Source organism: Watersipora subatra, chromosome 7, assembly GCF_963576615.1.
Source record: "Watersipora subatra chromosome 7, tzWatSuba1.1, whole genome shotgun sequence".
In the NCBI taxonomy this organism is placed as follows: Eukaryota; Metazoa; Bryozoa; class Gymnolaemata; order Cheilostomatida; family Watersiporidae; genus Watersipora; species Watersipora subatra.
The window spans coordinates 20,621,204-20,639,487 of record NC_088714.1 but is presented as its reverse complement, the minus strand read 5'-3'; the positions used below and the strand labels follow the sequence as shown (position 1 = coordinate 20,639,487).

The 18,284-nt window shown below is 35.7% G+C and overlaps 2 protein-coding genes across 2 annotated transcripts in view; one reads left to right on the top strand and one right to left on the bottom strand.

Annotated features, from left to right (window-relative positions):
• Positions 1–137: 137 nt before the first annotated feature.
• Positions 138–9,850, top strand: LOC137399806 (malonyl-CoA decarboxylase, mitochondrial-like). Its single transcript, XM_068086036.1, has 7 exons — positions 138–155; positions 5,306–5,880; positions 6,762–6,940; positions 8,162–8,358; positions 8,556–8,767; positions 9,268–9,383; positions 9,515–9,850. Exons 2-7 carry the CDS (start codon positions 5,326–5,328, stop codon positions 9,765–9,767), a joined length of 1,512 nt encoding a protein of 503 aa, XP_067942137.1. The 5' UTR covers positions 138–155; positions 5,306–5,325; the 3' UTR covers positions 9,768–9,850.
• Positions 9,851–10,840: 990 nt separating this feature from the next.
• The window catches only part of LOC137399259 (potassium voltage-gated channel subfamily H member 5-like), a 38,909-nt gene continuing 31,465 nt past the window's right edge, over positions 10,841–18,284 (bottom strand). Inside the window, 6 exon segments of the mRNA XM_068085290.1 lie at positions 10,841–11,583; positions 13,462–13,488; positions 13,992–14,142; positions 15,713–15,909; positions 17,062–17,210; positions 17,441–17,453. Coding sequence (XP_067941391.1) covers positions 10,841–11,583; positions 13,462–13,488; positions 13,992–14,142; positions 15,713–15,909; positions 17,062–17,210; positions 17,441–17,453 — 1,280 coding nt within the window.

The following is an 18,284-nucleotide window of genomic DNA, read 5'->3' as shown; positions in this document are numbered from 1 at the left end:
TGTTTTTTTTTTCAAAGTGAAGTTACTGTAGCCTGTAATCTTAGATTACAACAAAATTTCGATTGATATCAAATATTAAGGTGCAGGTTTTAACATACTGAGGTAGTGGGTTGTGTTTCCATTATAACTTGGTGAGACCACGGCTGCAAAACTCGGTACTTAAGTAATAAGTACTGTACTCACTATAGAATCAATAAGTCTATAACTATTAACAATTGTTACACAAAACTTGTGCACTGTTTTATGATGAATGTAGCATCCTCCATGACTGCTCGTTGGCTTTAAGCTAATGATATGCCTTTTATTTATGTCACGATCGTTTGAGTGAAGCTATTTAAGATCACGCTTCGTAGTACTCTTTATTTGATGCTGCTGCGCAAATGTTTCTTCTGTCTAAACTTCTAGATATCAAATAACGTTATAGTGTTTTTACATTATTAATGCAGTTTTTGAGCCTATTTCTTGAACATCCCTCTTGTGGCATGGTTGGTCGTTGAGTACTCGTGTCCTAGCTCTAAGTGGTCATTACTCACTACTAATGTCTGAGCTTTATTATGCAAACACTATTAGATTAGTATGTAGCTTAGCTGCTGTTTACTCAGAGTTTATTTCACTGTGGTTACTTTATGAAATATGAGCGCAACAGAGAATTAGCACAGCTTAAATGCTCATTTTTAGGATGTTAGTTATTTGGTACATGTAGTATTGAGATTTGAGATACGTTGCCCTGTTAGTGTGGGAGAATAAAACGATGTCATTTTATTTTAAGGAAAAATTTAATCTGAGCGCTGATACCTTTTGAAAAAGCAGCAAATTGTAGATAAGTTTTTGTTCAGCAGAGTTGAAAAACCTACTCAGGATTTAAACGAAACCAAAACATTATATGAACGCAACATGTAGCGTAATAAATGTGTATACAACTATTAACTAAAATTCAAAAATGAACCCATTTTGCGATGACAAAAGGTTGATTGTACAACGATTCTAACTTTTTTTTCTACATAATTAATTCGTTTTAAGCTGAAAAAGCTGTAAAAATGCTATATAAATAGTTCTTCGTCTATATTTACTGTTGTTAATCACGTGGAATAGTGGGAAGCCTAAAGTGTTACGTAATTACAAGTTCACTACACTTATGTTTAAAAAATTGTTAAAAGTCATGTGACAAAGTATAACAATATTCCCCTAACACATTCATAACATATTCATACATTCTGCTTTTGTTATCATTAAAACAGAGCTTTTAAGCACAAATAAAATACACACATTCTAAGCATTCTTAGGATATGTAATTTATAGCAATTAGTACCTTGGCAGACCAGTGTGCCATGAAGAATCGTCACTTTTAATAGTTGTCTGCACAATTATTCTGCAATACAAAAGGTGGTCAAGGAGAGCAGTTGTTAGTGTGCCTGACAACTATGGTGGATATTCAAATTCGATTCTCAAGTGATGTATTTTTCTCTAATTTCTGAGAATGACTTTAGACTGACAGACATGGCTTTTATTATCGTAAATGTTATTCAAAATAGTACGCTGGCAGTCGCGTGCGCCATGAGAGATCATCTTTGTAATAGTTATGCGAAAATTACTTGCATTGCAGCAACGTGGTGGAATGGTTTAGATGGTTGTGTGTTTGGATGCAAATCGAAATATCCGGGTTCGATTACCACGCTGTGTGATCTTTTGTTCTGATGCTCCTAGTGTGTTTTCAGACAGACGAACAGACATGGCACTTATTATAGTAAAGATTGAAAAAGTTCAAATCTCGTTAAGGTCTCATTAAAACAGACTATTGCTGCCCCCCCCCCCCCCCCCCCGAGTTGTTTGCTCATTTCTGTAATACAACGATGTATTTCAATGCTAAGGTCTAAGCTAGCTGTTCGGACCTATGTTTGGCTCTACATGGCAGCGAAGCTTTGATAGATGTTGATGTAATGTCTGATGTTAGCATGTGTGGCTATTTCTTTATTCTATAGTTTAGTCTACATGGTTTATTCTCATTCAATGTAGAGTTTCAGATATTGTCTGTACATAATAGAGATGCATAGAAACCTATCTTACTGGCCAGTGACATTGGCCTGCCTCTAGCTATCTATTGTTAATTCTCTTGATTCTTTTACTCGCTCTTTTGTGGTTTTCGTTTTTTTTACACTCCAATTTGAACTTGGGCTGTCTCCCTCATAATTAAGGAAAAATTGAGCTTATTTTTTATTTTAACTGCCCCAGATTTCTTGTTGTAAGGCTGTGAGATTTCTCAACCCATGGTGTTGAACTTTCCTGATGTGTAAATGTACGTAGCCTATCTAATATATTTAAGCGAGTTAAAATTGTGAATCAAAAAGTAACAGCTCATAAGCTTTGGCAGAATTTTGGATATGAAGTTTTATGCTTATTCCTGGGCTTTTTGTAGATTCTCACAGTTGCCATGGTAAGATGAATGTTGTGTTTATTGTTTGAATTAGCGAGTGTATGCTTAATATAAATTTATAGATAAATAACAATGCTGTATTAAAAAATGTTGTTACATTTGTCTTAATTGTTTGAAAATAGTCTAAATTTTTTATTTAAACAGTCTAAGCAAGGTATATCAGCTTTGTGTCAACCGCATCTGCAGCTGAACATGAAGCTAAATAAATTGGTGTAACTTTTGATCCTTTTTATTCATGAGATCATGTACCTACATTGCACAAGTTTCTTTTTTTGCTGTACGTATCATTTTTTTTCACGTAACTTCGTGTAACTTTTCCCTATGTCTCTAATTATTGGATTGAATTGTGTAGAAGGAATAACTTATAAGCAAGCTGTTTATTTTTAAAGTTCTATTGAGTCATGCTTTGGCGGAACAATCTGTTAACACAGGTGGAACAATCTGTTAACACAGGTAGAACAATCTGTTAACACAGTTGAAACAATCTTTTAACACATGTAAAATAATCTTTTAACACAAGTGAAACAATCTGTTAATGCAAGTGGAACAATCTGTTAGCACAGTTCAAACAATCTGGTAACACCATGTTATTAAGCAATCTTTCATACAGAATCACCGAATGTCAATGTCATTTGCAACTAGGTAAAATGTACTTGCATAATTGTCCATAATTTGAAAACCAACAACAGTCAAGACCAGTCATTTGATTAAGTGTAACCTGAGTCTCATGTTATCGATTAGGGCAACTAACCAATAAACTAAGGACGTTTGAACCTTAAATTTAGAACCATCATGCAAAATCAGCTGAATTTTCTGATTAATCTAGTGAATAAAGCTAAGTCATTGTTGAGGCAAATAAATGGCAACCTTCATTTGCATCTCCTTTGATTGTTTTAAATAATATCTCTTTTTCTATAAGTTTGTAGACTTCTAAAAGGTAAAATATTTCAGCAATGTGACAGCAGAATTTGTGTGGTTTTTGGTCAAGTTCCACTAGCCTTTTTCATTGCCTGCACAAATGTAGCACTGTTTAAAGGACACTGCCCAGCCCTTTGCTTTCCACGAGACCGATAAGGCAAACAAACAAACTTGAGTGTTTAGGCAATAGAATAGAGATATATTTCGCATATAAATAAATACATGTATTTAATGTGTGCGCATTACAAAGAACAGCATGCAGGATACTGCCAACGATCTCCCACGTTTCTTTTGCTTGGCTTCGCCTCTTTTATGCTCAGTTGGTTGTGCATACGTGACTCAGCTCCAATATAGAAGTTATAATGTGGCTGGTTTAGTTGGTGAAATTTATAAACAATCTATTTTGGCATAAATGACGGTTGGACCGCCTATTGTTAAACCGGAAACAGTCATGTTTTGAGCTTGTTATTGGTGTTAAGGGATCCTAATATGATTTTCTGATTTAATTACTTTTCATTCCTTTGGTGTTGTGAAATAAAAAAGTGACAGGAAGGATAATACAATTGAAATAATGAAAAGCGGTGTTGATTTTTGTATCAAGTAATACTAAAATGCAATATCATAAATTAAATGTTTGATCATGATTACTGATTAATCTACATATTATTATATGTTATCATATTATTGATTATCAGTTGTAACAGTGATGTCAGACTTTTGGCCCTACAGCCCATGAGATCGGGTCGTTTGTTGTTAGGATGACAAATGACATTTTCTTGTTTAAATCACGGTAATCTGAATTTGGCTGCGAAATTGACAACGCCCTGTGATTGGCTGCTGAAATAGATTGTCTATAAATTTCACCGGTTTAGCCGAGCCGAGGTAACCAACCAAACTTCGTTGTACTTAACAGCTGGGATGGCCCTGGCTGTACCGACCTGATTCTGTTAGCCGAGCTGGCTATTACCAATTGCTCGGCTTATAATGCGTGTCACTATTTCATGACCTTCTAGCCGGACGACTAATGTTAGTGCCTGGCTGGCTGCTACTACAACTGAAAAGTTGGGTACATACTGCTAATAAAAATCTTCACTTCGGAAATAAGCTGTGGTTGATTAAAGCACCTAATAAATTGGAGTTGTTTACACCATGTTGTAAACAAACTTAATTATTTTGTCATGTTGTTTTTTGAGTCGTGGCCAAATACGAGTGTCTACTTTAGACAGCTACAAGAAAATTTATGCTTCAAATGACATGAAATTTGATGATTCTACATAAAAAACTCTGCTAAACAGCCTGGTGTTAACGGATTGTCTCACCTAAACATTTCCTATAATGCCAGAACCTATTGCACTATGTTTCGTATTTCAATTGCTTTATGCCTTTGTTAATTGTTTGTTACCATCTTCACACCCAATAAATGTTGTTATCCACTTCTTTCAGAGTGGAATGCCTAAATTAATATTTCGATACACACCGAGTTCTAGAACATCTTCATAATCATACAAGGGTTATTTAGGTGCTGCAGTGTTTGTAGAGGGCTGTGTTTGTGTTTGCTACTGTGTCTTTCTAGAGAGACCTTATAGCTTTTCATATTTTATGTTGAATAAAATCATGAAGTATGTCATCAACTTTTTAAAAATTCTAAATATGTTTTGCTCAGATAAAATTAAACTTAATGATGTGTTTGTAGCATAATGGTGAGTGACATATGTGTATTGTTGGTGTAGTGGATTGGTCTCTAGCTCGGGTGGCTGATGAGAGCCTTCATGCAAATAGAAGCCTCATGAGTGATGCTATGACACTGCTGTTTGTTTCTTGGTTAAAGTCTCAAGACTCTTTCTACTTCAGCATAACAGTAAAAGCGTGTATATTTTGTTATACTCGTCATCAAATGCTAAGAATGTTATCTCGTATTTCTAATCTATGACATGTGCAGGGGTTACAATTTTGCAGATAAAAGCTCGCGAGTCAGAATGAGCTTTCTTTTTGGAAGTCTCCAACGCGTAACCATGCCACTACTGAGAATGAAAGTCATACAGAGACACCTATGTTGTTCAGCTACGTCCACAAATGTTAGCTCATCATCTCAAGCACCTACAGACTCTGCAAATCATTCTCCTATTGTGCAACAGACTCTGAAGGCTGTCAGCTCTGTGATAGAAACATCCAGAGGTGCAGAGACTGCTGCAAATTCGGTGATGCTTAACTACTCGTTGTTCGATAGTCATCAGCGCCTACAATTTCTTACCAGTTTAGCAGAGGAATACCAGTGCAACAATGAGGTTGTGCTAGACAAAGCTGAGGCTCTGACTAATTCATTCGATAAAGCAGGACCTCATAAGCACATGCAGCGACTGCGAGAAAGTCTGGTGCCTCCATATGACATGTTGTTTAGGGAGATTGGTGCTGCGGCAGGAGGGGTGAAGTTTTTGGTGGACTTCAGGAGTCATGTAATTGCTGCTGCTCGCAATTGCTCGAACTTAGCTCAAGCTGCCGCTTTGCAAGCCATGAGCGCCAGTCTGAAACAGGTGGTTTAAATGTATAAGTACCTCCTTACTTGATGTTACTTTACAACCAATTTTTATCTGATTAGTTTGTGTAGGAGAAAAATTACTAGCCTTAAGTCTTTGTAGCACGGAATGGGTTAGTCGCTGACAGTTATCATGTAACTATTAGGAGTGCTGTTTTTGGGGAAGATTAGGCACATATTTTCCTTCCAGTAGTTCAAGTGTGCTTCTAGTAGTTTGCTTCTAGTAGATCAAGCGATGCAAACATGTGTATTTGAACTAATCGTTATAAACCGGACCTACGATAAAACAACCTCTTATATACAATATATAAATCTCAAAGTTTGTGTAAGTGTGTACTTTGGTTTGTCCAGTTATAGTTATTAAAACTTAGGAATGAAATATCCGTTTCATTCTGGATTTGATCTCGGAACCTCTCGTTCGCCAGGCAAATTATCTCACCAATTAAGCAACGCAATATTGATGGATTCATCGGGTGATATATGTCGCTAAGTGGGTGAAAATACGCTACTGCTCTCTGTTATGGTGTAACGTCATTCTATGTATTAGTAAGAGCTTACTTAAATTAGCCATTGGCAATGTGCCAGGCTAATGGCAAGTGGCAGGCAACTACATTACCTGTCACTGTTTATAAGGTGATTTTTAATATCCGTATAATATTGTATATAGATTGTTGCCATGTACCTACAGTTTTACCTAAAACTTTAATTTGAAACGTACATATTTATCTTCGTGCTATAAGTTAGTGATCAAAGTTTTGAATCTTATTATTGTATTTTTAAAGCTTATAATAACGGTTTACATAATTCCACGACAATCACTGGAAAAAGATAGATTTGGACACTTCGATTTGTATTTTAACATACATAAACTTCTTTTAGCTTTTAGGTTTGTGGTTTGGTGTTGGCTTCCTAAATCTGGAGAGGGTTACCTGGCAGTCACCCTGCGACCTATTAGAGAAAGTGGCTAATTACGAAGGAGTCCATCCTGTAAGGAATGTGTCAGATCTCAGGCTACGAGTTGGTGCTTACCGACGCTGCTATGTGTTCATGCATCCAAGGTAGAGTAGAGTTTAGGTTATTATGGAATGATTTCAAGCTATTTGTTAGTGTACGTTGTATAGAAAGTGTACAAATCACTAGTGTATGGAAACAGCAGTAGACAACAAATTTGTGGTAAATTTCTCTCAAACTGTTGTCGATTATGAGCTGTTAACGCATGGATATGTTTTGAATAGAAGTCAATTTATGGGCAAATGTACACGGGGTGTGAAGTATACTGGACCCCTTTTGTTGGAAAACTAAAATTCTCATTTACGACTTTTTTACTCATCGTGAATTTACTCAATATAATAGCCTTCAAATTATGTATTAAATTAATCTCTATTTTGTCATGAGTTCAAATATGACTTAAAATAAGCGAATAAAAATGTATGTGGTATGATCATATCTGTACAGATCATTATCCCCAACCATTAAAACAGTTAAATGTTCGTGGTTTAGAGTTCGTAATCATTTGAAAATTTTAGTTTAATCATTTGTAATTTTATAGCTGATTGGTTTAAATATTTGAAATCAGGACTAAATGAGGATTAATTTAATATATGATTTATGGCTATTGACTAAATTCACAATGAGTAACAATATCGCAAATGAGAGTTTTAGTTTTTCAACAAAAGACTCCAGTTTATTTATTTATTTATCTTCTTTTATGTATATGACTCTTAGTGTTCGTCTGTCTTTTGTCTGTCCAACTAAAGCTGATAACGTTTTAGTAACGAAAAATCGCCTTCGTTGTGTATTTGAACTGATGACATTCACATCGCAAGTCCACTAACAAGCCTGCGTAATCACAACGCTAAGTCATTCTTTTCACATCCATCGCTCTTATCGCATACTCTATATTCTTATCGCGATTGCACACACTAAATGTGCTCTTTTTACTGTTAATAAATGCAATGCGCTCTCGGGTTAAGATGCTCCTGTTATAAGATTTTTTTCGCCTTAACATTTGGAACACGATGCTTTTCGTCTCCGCCATACGAGGACAATTTTTTTTCAACTTTTTTTCTGCTGTATATTATCAACAGACGGGCGCTCGGTATACTGATTACAATGAAATAACGAAAATATTGATATGCTAATTGCCGAAATCGTTGTCGTTAAGCGAGCTCAGGAAGTGAGGACTACATGTAACTGTATCTTATTATAAAGCATACCCATGCTCATGTTGGAGAACGGTAAATCTTGTTACTACGTCTGTCACTTTCTGTCGTTGACAGCATGCCAGGAGAGCCAATGGTGATACTGCATGTGGCGCTCGTGAAAGGTATTTCTGACAGCATACAGTCGATAGTTCACCATCCCACACTCTCTAAGCAGTCTGATTTCACGCGCAACTACCAACTGGGGGAAGACCCAACATCTTTTGATACAGCTGTTTTCTATTCCATTACCTCTACCCAAGCTGGTCTGAAAGGTGCGTCAGTCACACAAATTGGAGCACTGCAAGTCGGTCAAGGGTGAGATCTGGTTGATTGCATCGGGAGACACTCGGAGTATAGCCTTGCTAATATGGTATTCACTGCCATTGTTGTTATTGTACCGACAGCTTGTACATTTTGTGTATAATTTTGATTATTAATTCCAAATTTTGAGCACAATCTCTATTTCCAGGCATAGATTTGGGAAATTACCTAATAAAGAGTGTGGTTAAACTCCTTCTCTCGGAGTTTCCCCACCTTACCAACTTTTCGAGTCTCTCTCCTATACCTGGCTTTCGAGACTGGCTTCAAACAGAGATTAACCAGCTGGCTGGAGGCTTCAGAAAACAACAGTTTCTAACAGCTGAACAGTGTCTTGAATGCTCAGCTGCTCTCAGTTGCAAGGTTAGTATAACCTCTCTTGGAATCCTTTTATACAGCAAATAAGAAATTCAAGTTTTTTGTGCATGTTTTGCACTAGTACTCTGACCTAGTACTCTGGTTACACATCGCTATTTATCTATTCAAGTATAATTTGCTTATAATTATTGTCTATATCTTCATAAGCTGTATATTTGGTAGAAGTCATGCGTTTTTGTTCTCGTGGCAAGCCTCTTGGTAGTAAAATGGTAGTAAGATAGGGATTTTTTGTCAATTCCAAGCCAACTTGCATGGCGAGTGTTTTATTGTTATAGTTTTATTCACCCTGTCAGAGGGTAAAGATAAATGCTCCACAGATGAACTGTTGCATTGGAATATATCTCATCTGTCTACAGGAGAAGACAATTTCCCAAAGCTCTTTTACCTTATTCCTATCATGAATGTTTTTCACTTTTATTGCCAAATAAAAGTTTTGCTAGGTTTTATGTTTGGTTTAACGTTACTTAACTGTTGCATTCCTACAGGCTGACGAGATGACTGTGCTCGGAGCTCTTAAAACAACCCTGCAAGATGGTACTTGGTCCAAGGACGCTGTTTTGGCCAATTCTCTAAAAAATACTTTGATGAACCTCTGTGCCAGGTTTGTAGATATTTTCATTTACTTAAAAAATATTTTACAAACATTGCAGAAGAGCTATTTGTAAGTTGTCATCGACTTTGAAAAGATTTTAAAAAGTTTGTAGAATAATTTGGCTTATTGATATTTTACAGATATCTTTGTCACGAGAAACACAGAAACTCTGCCCTTAATTCAGTCGCCAATTTTCATCTTCGAAATGGTGCGACTCTTTGGCGAATAAATTGGCTTGCTAACACAACGGCAAAGGGCTTGAGTGAGAGCTGCGGCCTTATGGTTAATTATCGGTACTACATCGAGAAAACTTCAATCAATAGTGAGAAGTACAGCCAGCAACACGTAATTGATGCCGATGATCAGGTTCTTGACCTTTTAATCCAACTGTAAGGTTTGACAGTCTTTAGACACATTAATTTGGTTTAGCGATTTAGGCAGTCTATCATAATCTTCCAGCAGAAGTCAATAAACTATAGATTTCTAGTCAGAAGAGTGTTCAATCAATCCTTTAGCTGTTTATTCTTTAGATAGTCGGTTAGTTTCAGCACCTCTCTTCATTAGTTTTTTTTATAATATTTATATTCTTTTGTTGTGATAATATAATTTAGTCCCAGCTGGTAAATTAGAATTTTAATGAAACTAATGAAATTTTCGTCACGATTTTTGTGAAAGATGTTAACGTCTTTTTTCAGGTCAATGATTCTGTGTTACCGTGTTAGACTGCATAGCTCAACATTTTAGGAGTTGTTCACACATGAAGCTTGCTAAGCAAATAAAGAGCATATTAAAAATGTCATAAAACTTTTAAATGAAGACAAATAAGCATAAATATTACTGTTCCAACACATGTTGTCAAATTGATTTTGTCTTTGTAGGTTTACGATTATATATATATTACTTTATCGCCAATAATAAAATAATATATACATGTGTATATTCCATTCACTTGGTTTCATCTATTCGGCGCTTTGTGCCATTTTTTGTCATATGGCCAATTCATTGAATATTTTTAAAATGCTTTAAGTGAGGCAATTTTTAAGCCAACTCATAAATACTTCAATAATGTCCATTTTTAGCACAAATATATTCTTTTATTCGTATAAATATGGTGAAAACTAAACAAAGCTTGCAAAGTGAATAATGAATATTTTGTAAATCGTTGTATTGCATGGTTTAAAAGAAATAATTTATAATAAAAAATATAGTTGGCATAATATAATAAAATATAATCCATTACTATATTGAGTTTGTTTTGCTGTACAGTAAGAAAATAGTGTCATGGTGTATTTGGTGTATTCATATAGTGTAGGTACCGTTTATTTGTGCAGCCATAAATTTATATTAGGAGATTCTCATCTTATGCACAGAGTATCTCTACATACAGTATATGGGAGGCTTTGCCTTCTTCGCTTGTATAGGTTTGGGCATAACCTTTCATCGTTTCTCATTCAGCAATCTTCCTGTCATAACATATCCAGATTGGAGAGCTTATCTTTTCTTTGATTGTTCTCAAATGGTGAAGTTACATCCTCATCTGTCATGTCAACTGTGGTTGTTAGGGTTACACCACTCGCTCCGGTGAGCGAACCAGATGTCCCACTTTCACGTCGACGCACTTTTGATTTGGCTGGGCTGGAGGTCACATTGTTTAGTGAGGGTAAACGGGGCTGAGGCGATACCTTGCTACTTTTACTGAGTTTTGTTAGTTTTTTGGACGTTTTGTTACTTGAATTTGAGTCAGGACTAATAGAGCGGGCGTCCGAAGAGGATGACTTTGCACTTTCATTCAAATCCGATTCAATGCGTAAAATAGAGCCAGAAGGGCTGGCATCAGCCTGCTTACCACCTGTTGTTATCGATTCTACTATTATTTCGATTTGCTGGTCCAATTTAGTCATCTTGCTCTGCAGCGAATTGACTTCTCTGTTTATATCTTGTTTTATATCTAGAAGTGATTGCAACATCAGCATTTGCTCAGGAGAAATGTTCGCTGCATGCTCATCCTTTTGGTGTTCTTCTATGAACATCGTCTCTTCTTGCCTGTGTTCATCCGAACTGTGTGGAGAGGTAGATTGTAAAGTAGTCAAGGGAACTCCTGCTACGCCATTTGATATAGGCTCTGCTTTACCATTGGCTAAAAATTTGTCCCATTTCCCATTGGCCCGTTGTTTAGAACTGCTGGGCTTCGTTACAGTGATAGTCGGTGCTGCTTCGTGGTCACTTTCATGGTGAGCTAAAAATAAGAACCAAATGTTTTTAATTGTATTTTTCACTACATTCGTGAGCAGATGTTGTTATGTTTTAAAATTTCTTCTGGAAAGCTCGAAGCATTTTCCTTGAGACATAGGTTGCTATTTTGTCTTCAGCATCTGTGAAAATGAGTTTGAGTTTGTTGTTCACCGACTACCTTTTCAAAATTTATTTAGCTAAAATTTAAATGGATTTAAAAAAATCTAATGTTGGTAGCCTCATGTAGGATATATATCTGTAATGCTCATCATTGAAGCGGACTATATTCATGCTTTGTAAAAAGCACTCGATGCATAGAGGTCAGAGGAATATAAATAAGGGCACTTTTTACGGTAACTCGAAGTAATACCTTTTCAAAGTTTATACATGGAGTTTGATGATTTCTAATACAAACAGGAGTCGAGGTATTTAAAGGAAACAAAACTTCAGAAAAAATCTGAACAGCAAGGAATGTATAATTAGTCCGAATACAGCTGTAATGGAACTGCTCAGTTAATCCTGCTAATCTCAGATTAAACGAGTCAGCCTTCCAAGAGCAAATTAAGAAGTAGATATCGGGATCAACCCATAGGACTGCAGGCAGCATTAAAAAAGTTAATTTGTTCAAACTTCAATGTCATGTTTAAGTCTTTAATACCTTTAAAAACATCATGTAACACAAATAAATTTTGAAGAACTACCAGCTCAGTTTATTCAAATGCACAAAGAAATGGTTTTGTTTCCTAATTATATGCAAATTATTCAGATCTGCTTGTATGATTCATCATATTAACCTTAAATAAGATTTTGCAGTTTGGCTCATGTGAAGAACTAACAAGGCATTGTCCTACAGAAATACTTGGTACAAAAACTGCAAGGGGTACAATCTTGCATCTATTCCAGTGCCATCATTGGCTTTGTATGTAATGGTACTATTACATATTATTTAAACCAATTCTACACTGTATCACTGTATACAATGCTGCATGTAACAGTATTATTACATACCTAATATTTAAACCAAACCCACACTATCACTGTATACGCTGTTTTGTATGTAATGGTACTATTACATATTATTTAACCCAAACCTATACTGTATCACTGTATACAATGCTGCATGTAACAGTATTATTACATATTATTTAATCCAAACCTACGCTGTATCACTGTATACAATGCTGCATGTAACAGTATTATTACATACCTAATATTTAAACCAAACCCACACTATCACTGTATACGCTGTTTTGTATGTAATGGTACTATTACATATTATTTAACCCAAACCTACACTGTATCACTGTATACAATGCTGCATGTAACAGTATTATTACATATTATTTAATCCAAACCTACACTGTATCACTGTATACAATGCTGCATGTAACAGTATTATTACATACCTAATATTTAAACCAAACCCACACTATCACTGTATACACTGTTTTGTATGTAGTGGTACTATTGCATATTATTTAATCCAAACCTTCACTGTATATGATGTGGTATGTAACAGTATTATTACATATTATTTAACCCAAACCTACACTGTATCATTGTATACGATGTTTTGTATGTAGCGGTACTATTACATATTATTTAAACCAAAGCTACACTGTATTACTGTATGGATATGGATAACTTTATCATACATTTGCAAGCTCACATCCTTTCTTATCTCCTTTCAATAATACAATAACTCAGTAAGCTTTATACATTCATCGAGTGTTTCGTGCATTTCAACTCAATTTGTGTCCAACTTTACACTTTTTCTCATGCATAGATTTTCTACGGCTTTCAATTTTTCCGGTTAACAAACTTCATTTGAATTTATTGATTAACTCATTTTCACTCATCAGCTATTCAAGATCATATTTAACTTAAACATATTAATTTCATCAATATTCTATTTTAGTTTATATTGACATTGAGGCTCTTCTCTGTCGCCTGTTGGCATGTGTGCAGTTCTTGAATTATTTTTTATAGTGACTTCCAAGCACACAGAGCTACCTACCTCAGTATTAGTTATAACTAGTTAGCTGGTTCAGCATAACACAGCTATGGTAAGCTGAAAAGACACCTAAGCAAATGTATAGTACTAAACGCTGACAGCCAGTCAAGAATAAGCAATTTGCACCGACGGTCAGTGAGATAAAAATTCAATGCTGTGGCATTAAGTTGTATGCAAATTAAAATATGATTCACGGGTAATTTTTGTTAAAAATGAATTGATAGAGACACTAGGCTGGTGTTTTTTTGTTTGTACCAACTAGCAACTGCGATGGCTGCTGGCATTTTGATTCTACACTCTTCCTGTTTTAAAAACAATGATTACACTTGGGAGTTGTCTCACAGCGCGTAGCAACGTTGAAAAGTACATACCTGAATCTCGCACATTGACTAGTGACTTTTTAAATCTATTGAAGAGCTTTCGTACAGGATGATCACTTGAGAGCTCAAGCGGAGGTTGATTCTCCTGTTGCATCATAAGCTCTTCCTCCCTTTTGACATCTTCAATTTTTCTGAAGACAATCTAAAACACAAAAGTCATTTGGTGAAATCAGTTCTTTTCAGCATTTAGCTGTCAGTTGCGGATAGGCTAGGTACAGCATATGTAACAGGCTATTAGTAAAAACTCATTAGGAAAAAGTTCAAGTAAGACCTCATAAGTATAGTGTTTGACCTATATGTCAAACATATATGTAAAACTTATATGTTTGTATAAAGTGAGTTAATTTTTATTCAAAACCACCCTTTAGCTTGTTCTTGATAGTTGTTATGGATGTTAGTGGATGAGTGAAATGAGAAAGACTATGAGATGTGTTCTCTTAGCTCCGCAAAATATTTAGAAAATGGTAGATAGTTTTATTCATATGCATAGAGACGCAACAATTTTTAGATGAATGGTACAGAAGACAACAATGATTGTTATAAATACAGTAGTACGAAGCCTCGTGTGAATCTATTCTGAATTTTTAGCAAAGGATAAGGATGTACAATGTACTTCATAGTATCTACGATCCATTATCACTATCCACTAATAGTTCTTAAAATGAAAAGCTTTTTGAAGTTTGTATCCTTATTTATAAGGCCTATATGTTTACCACCCAGGTTTATAAAGAGCTGCCATGTAGGTGAGCGCTGAACTCAGAGAGTGAACAAAGTTCCAACTGCAGTATTTACTATCTGTGCTTGCGCAATTTTATTAGTTTGCTTCTAAATCACGTTTGAATTGAGCATTTTGGAAAACAACTATTGTATTTGTCAATACTGAGTTTTATTATCGTTCTGAGGCATCGGCTGCATCTGGCTGAACCTAATTAAAGCCTTTTTGTTGCAAGCAGAATTAAGATAGAATGTATTCACTTACTTTTCTGATAAAAGAATCACAGTGGAAATTATTAATTCATTTTCCATTTCGATTCCTCTTTAAAAATATGTTGAACATATAGGCTTCTGGTCAAAATTGTCTAGGCAAGTTTACTGCATTGGTGAAACAGTTGCAACCGTAGGAATGAGTCGCAAGGTAGAATTTAAAGCCTCCTCTTTGCGCTAAGCGGTTCTAATGAATATGAGTTTTGCAGAGAAAACTAAAATGCTTTACAATCGCCAATCATATTCTGGCAGCCATCATAAACTAATCCACCAATCATATTCTGGCAGCCATCATAAACTAATCAACCAACCATATTTTAGTAGCCATCATAAACTAATCCACCAATCATATTCTGGCAGCCATCATAAACTAATCCGCCAATCATATTCTAGCAGCCATCATAAACTAATCCACCAATCATATTCTGGCAGCCATCATAAACTAATCCACCAACCATATTCTGGCAGCCATCATAAACTAATCTACCTGTCTGTTATTGTCACTAGACTATGAGCAAACTAAAATCATAAAGGTCGTTATCATGCAGCAAGGATTACAAAGGTTTGTAAACGCTATTTCCAAGGTACTATGTATCTTGTAGCTATAGTAAAATAAGCTCAATTCAGGTGTTCTCCCCAAGGTTTTTCCTGCACTGTACTTTTGTATTCACAAAAGAAAAATGGGTCAAGGAATGTGCTTGTTAAATAAAGATCCTCTTGTGTCTTACCCGTTCGCGGATGTTGTAGGTAAGTGTCAAATTTCTTTTGAAGGAGTTTCCAAATGCCATATAAAAGTTGAGAACCTCCTGGAGCTTATCGTTGCGGATACTGTGAATGTCACAATAGGTCAAGGCTCTGACATTAGCTGCAGATTGTCCCGTTGTGTGGTGCTCCCAAAATAACTCTCCAAACACATCACCTTTACCTGCATAGAAAATCACACTGTGAGAATAATAATTATAAATACCTCTATCAAAGCCAAATTTGTTCTAGCAGTGATAAGTTGGAATCCAATGTTTAGTTAGAATTGGAGTTTGTAATTTTAGATCTCTTGAAGGTTTAGCTTTAATTTTATTCTATAAATTAAATTTTGGTTTATAGTGTGACTGACACTGAAACTTTGCCATTAGTTTTGCGCTACTTAACATGTTTTTACATTTTTTGAGTAGTTTCGTGCAGTTTTCAGAAGATATAACGAAATGTCGAATTTCTTTTAACTTTTAGACCTCTTTAAAGATGCTTAAAAAATTGTTAATTTTCTAGTGATTTCAAAATATACCAAAATGTGAAATACCTGAAATATAGTTAGATAACTTTGGGCAAACACTAATCTCAAAGCATCTTTTCAATGATCTGGCGCGAGATAAAGTTTTGGAACTCCGCAAAAAGATAAACTTACTCCATCTCTTAATAAACAAAAATATATACTTAGAAGTATAATGCTGTTATAAAGACTGTTGCAAATGATGCCATATTATTTATAGAATGGTTCTTCAATCCAAGTATTTGAAATGATTTCCAGTATTGTTAGCCCCCTCTAACTATATCCTTCCAACAATCACTGTTGTACATTTCAGTATACAAACTTAAAGCACCTGTGATGTTTTCCTATACTTAAAGTTGAGAGGGTATTTGGGTTCCATCATCATTAATGTTATTAATGACGCTGGTCATGAGTCATGGAAATCCATCATAGGAGTAGGTAATGTTGACAGTATCGCGATAATTGAAAATTTATATTGTATGTTTAATGTTTTGGGTCCTATTCTGCAGTTGCTATAAATTTTTTTCCATCCATATATTTAGAATAATATTTGTATACTATTACATAAATATTGTATCTAATATATAAATATTGCATATATTATATAAGTATTACACTATTAAGTTATTATATTATTTTGAATATATTATTTATATTCTCTATTATGCAACAAGCAATCTATTTTAAAATGATCAGTTTCGCTCAAATCATTGAATATTTAGGTTCTGCACTTGCCCTTCATAAAATAATGCCGCAAGGATTTTTGATTTTGAATTATTTTAAGTGTGCAGTTGATAGCTATCATGTGCTTACTGAGTATTGCGACTACTTCCTCATCTTGGATGACTTCAAGAGAGCCAGAAACAACGAAACAGAGCTGGTCCAAGCTTTCTCCTTGATGGTACAGGAGGTCTCCTGGTGCGCTGTAATACAAAAATTATTGAGCACTGAGACAAAGGACCCTTCAAACAACATTTATTAAAAAGAAAGGTTGCTGACATACAATGTAGATCAGAGTATATTTTATTTAGTCTCCTGAATAAGAGCCTTTAAATTCTAAATTTTAGTGAGTGAAGTAAATAGTGCCAAATTTGTGCAAAATTCAATTTTATAAGCTGACTTGTATATAGTTTGTAATGCTGAAAGGGTAGTTAAGTTTGTAGGTATGAAAAAGGAATGTTCAATTGGAAACTTGATTAAAATGGCTTAATAGCAACAATATACAGAATCGATTGCTTATCACTCACAATTAATGAGACAGAAAAGAGCAGAGAGAGATAGCTCTCTGACACCTTACACTAGAGAGAGAGAGAGAGCGAGAGGGGGAGGGAGGGGGGGGAGGGGGAGAGGGGGAGAGAGAGAGGGGGAAGGAGAGAGAGTGAGGGAGAGGGAAAGAAGAGAGGGGGAAGGAGAGGGGGGAGGAAGAGGGAGGGAGGGAGAGAGAGAGGGGGGAAGGAGATGGAGGGAGAGAGAGGGAGGGAGGGAGGTAGAGGGAAAGAGAGAGGGAGGGAGGGAGGGAGAGGGAAAGAGAGAGAGAGAGGGAAGGAGAGAGGGAGGGAAAGGGAAAGAGAGAAAGATAGAGGGAGGGAGAGAAGGACGGAGAGGGAAAGAGAGAGAGAGAGAGAGGGAGGGAGGGAGGGAGGGAGGGAGGGAGAGGGAGGGAAAGAGGGAGAGGGAGAGAGAGAGAGATAGCTCTTCGACGCCTTTCCCTAGAGATCCCCAATCAGCCATGAGGTAAGCTAAATGTTATCAGCGTGTTAACTGCTATGAACTGATGAAAAGCCAATAATACAACGAATATTATACAAGCTTGAATGGCTGACCACGCTGCCTCCAAATCAAAGTATTTTAACCAAAGCAACAGAAGTTCGTAAGGAGTGACCACACGGGTCTGAATTAAACTCATAAATTTAAATCATGTAGGCTAATCATTTTCACATATGTTCACTTTGTTCTATTTGTTTCATTTGTAATCACGATTAAATAAACTATTTAGTAAACAAAATGTTACTAGTTTGTTAGTAAGTTGTTCAATC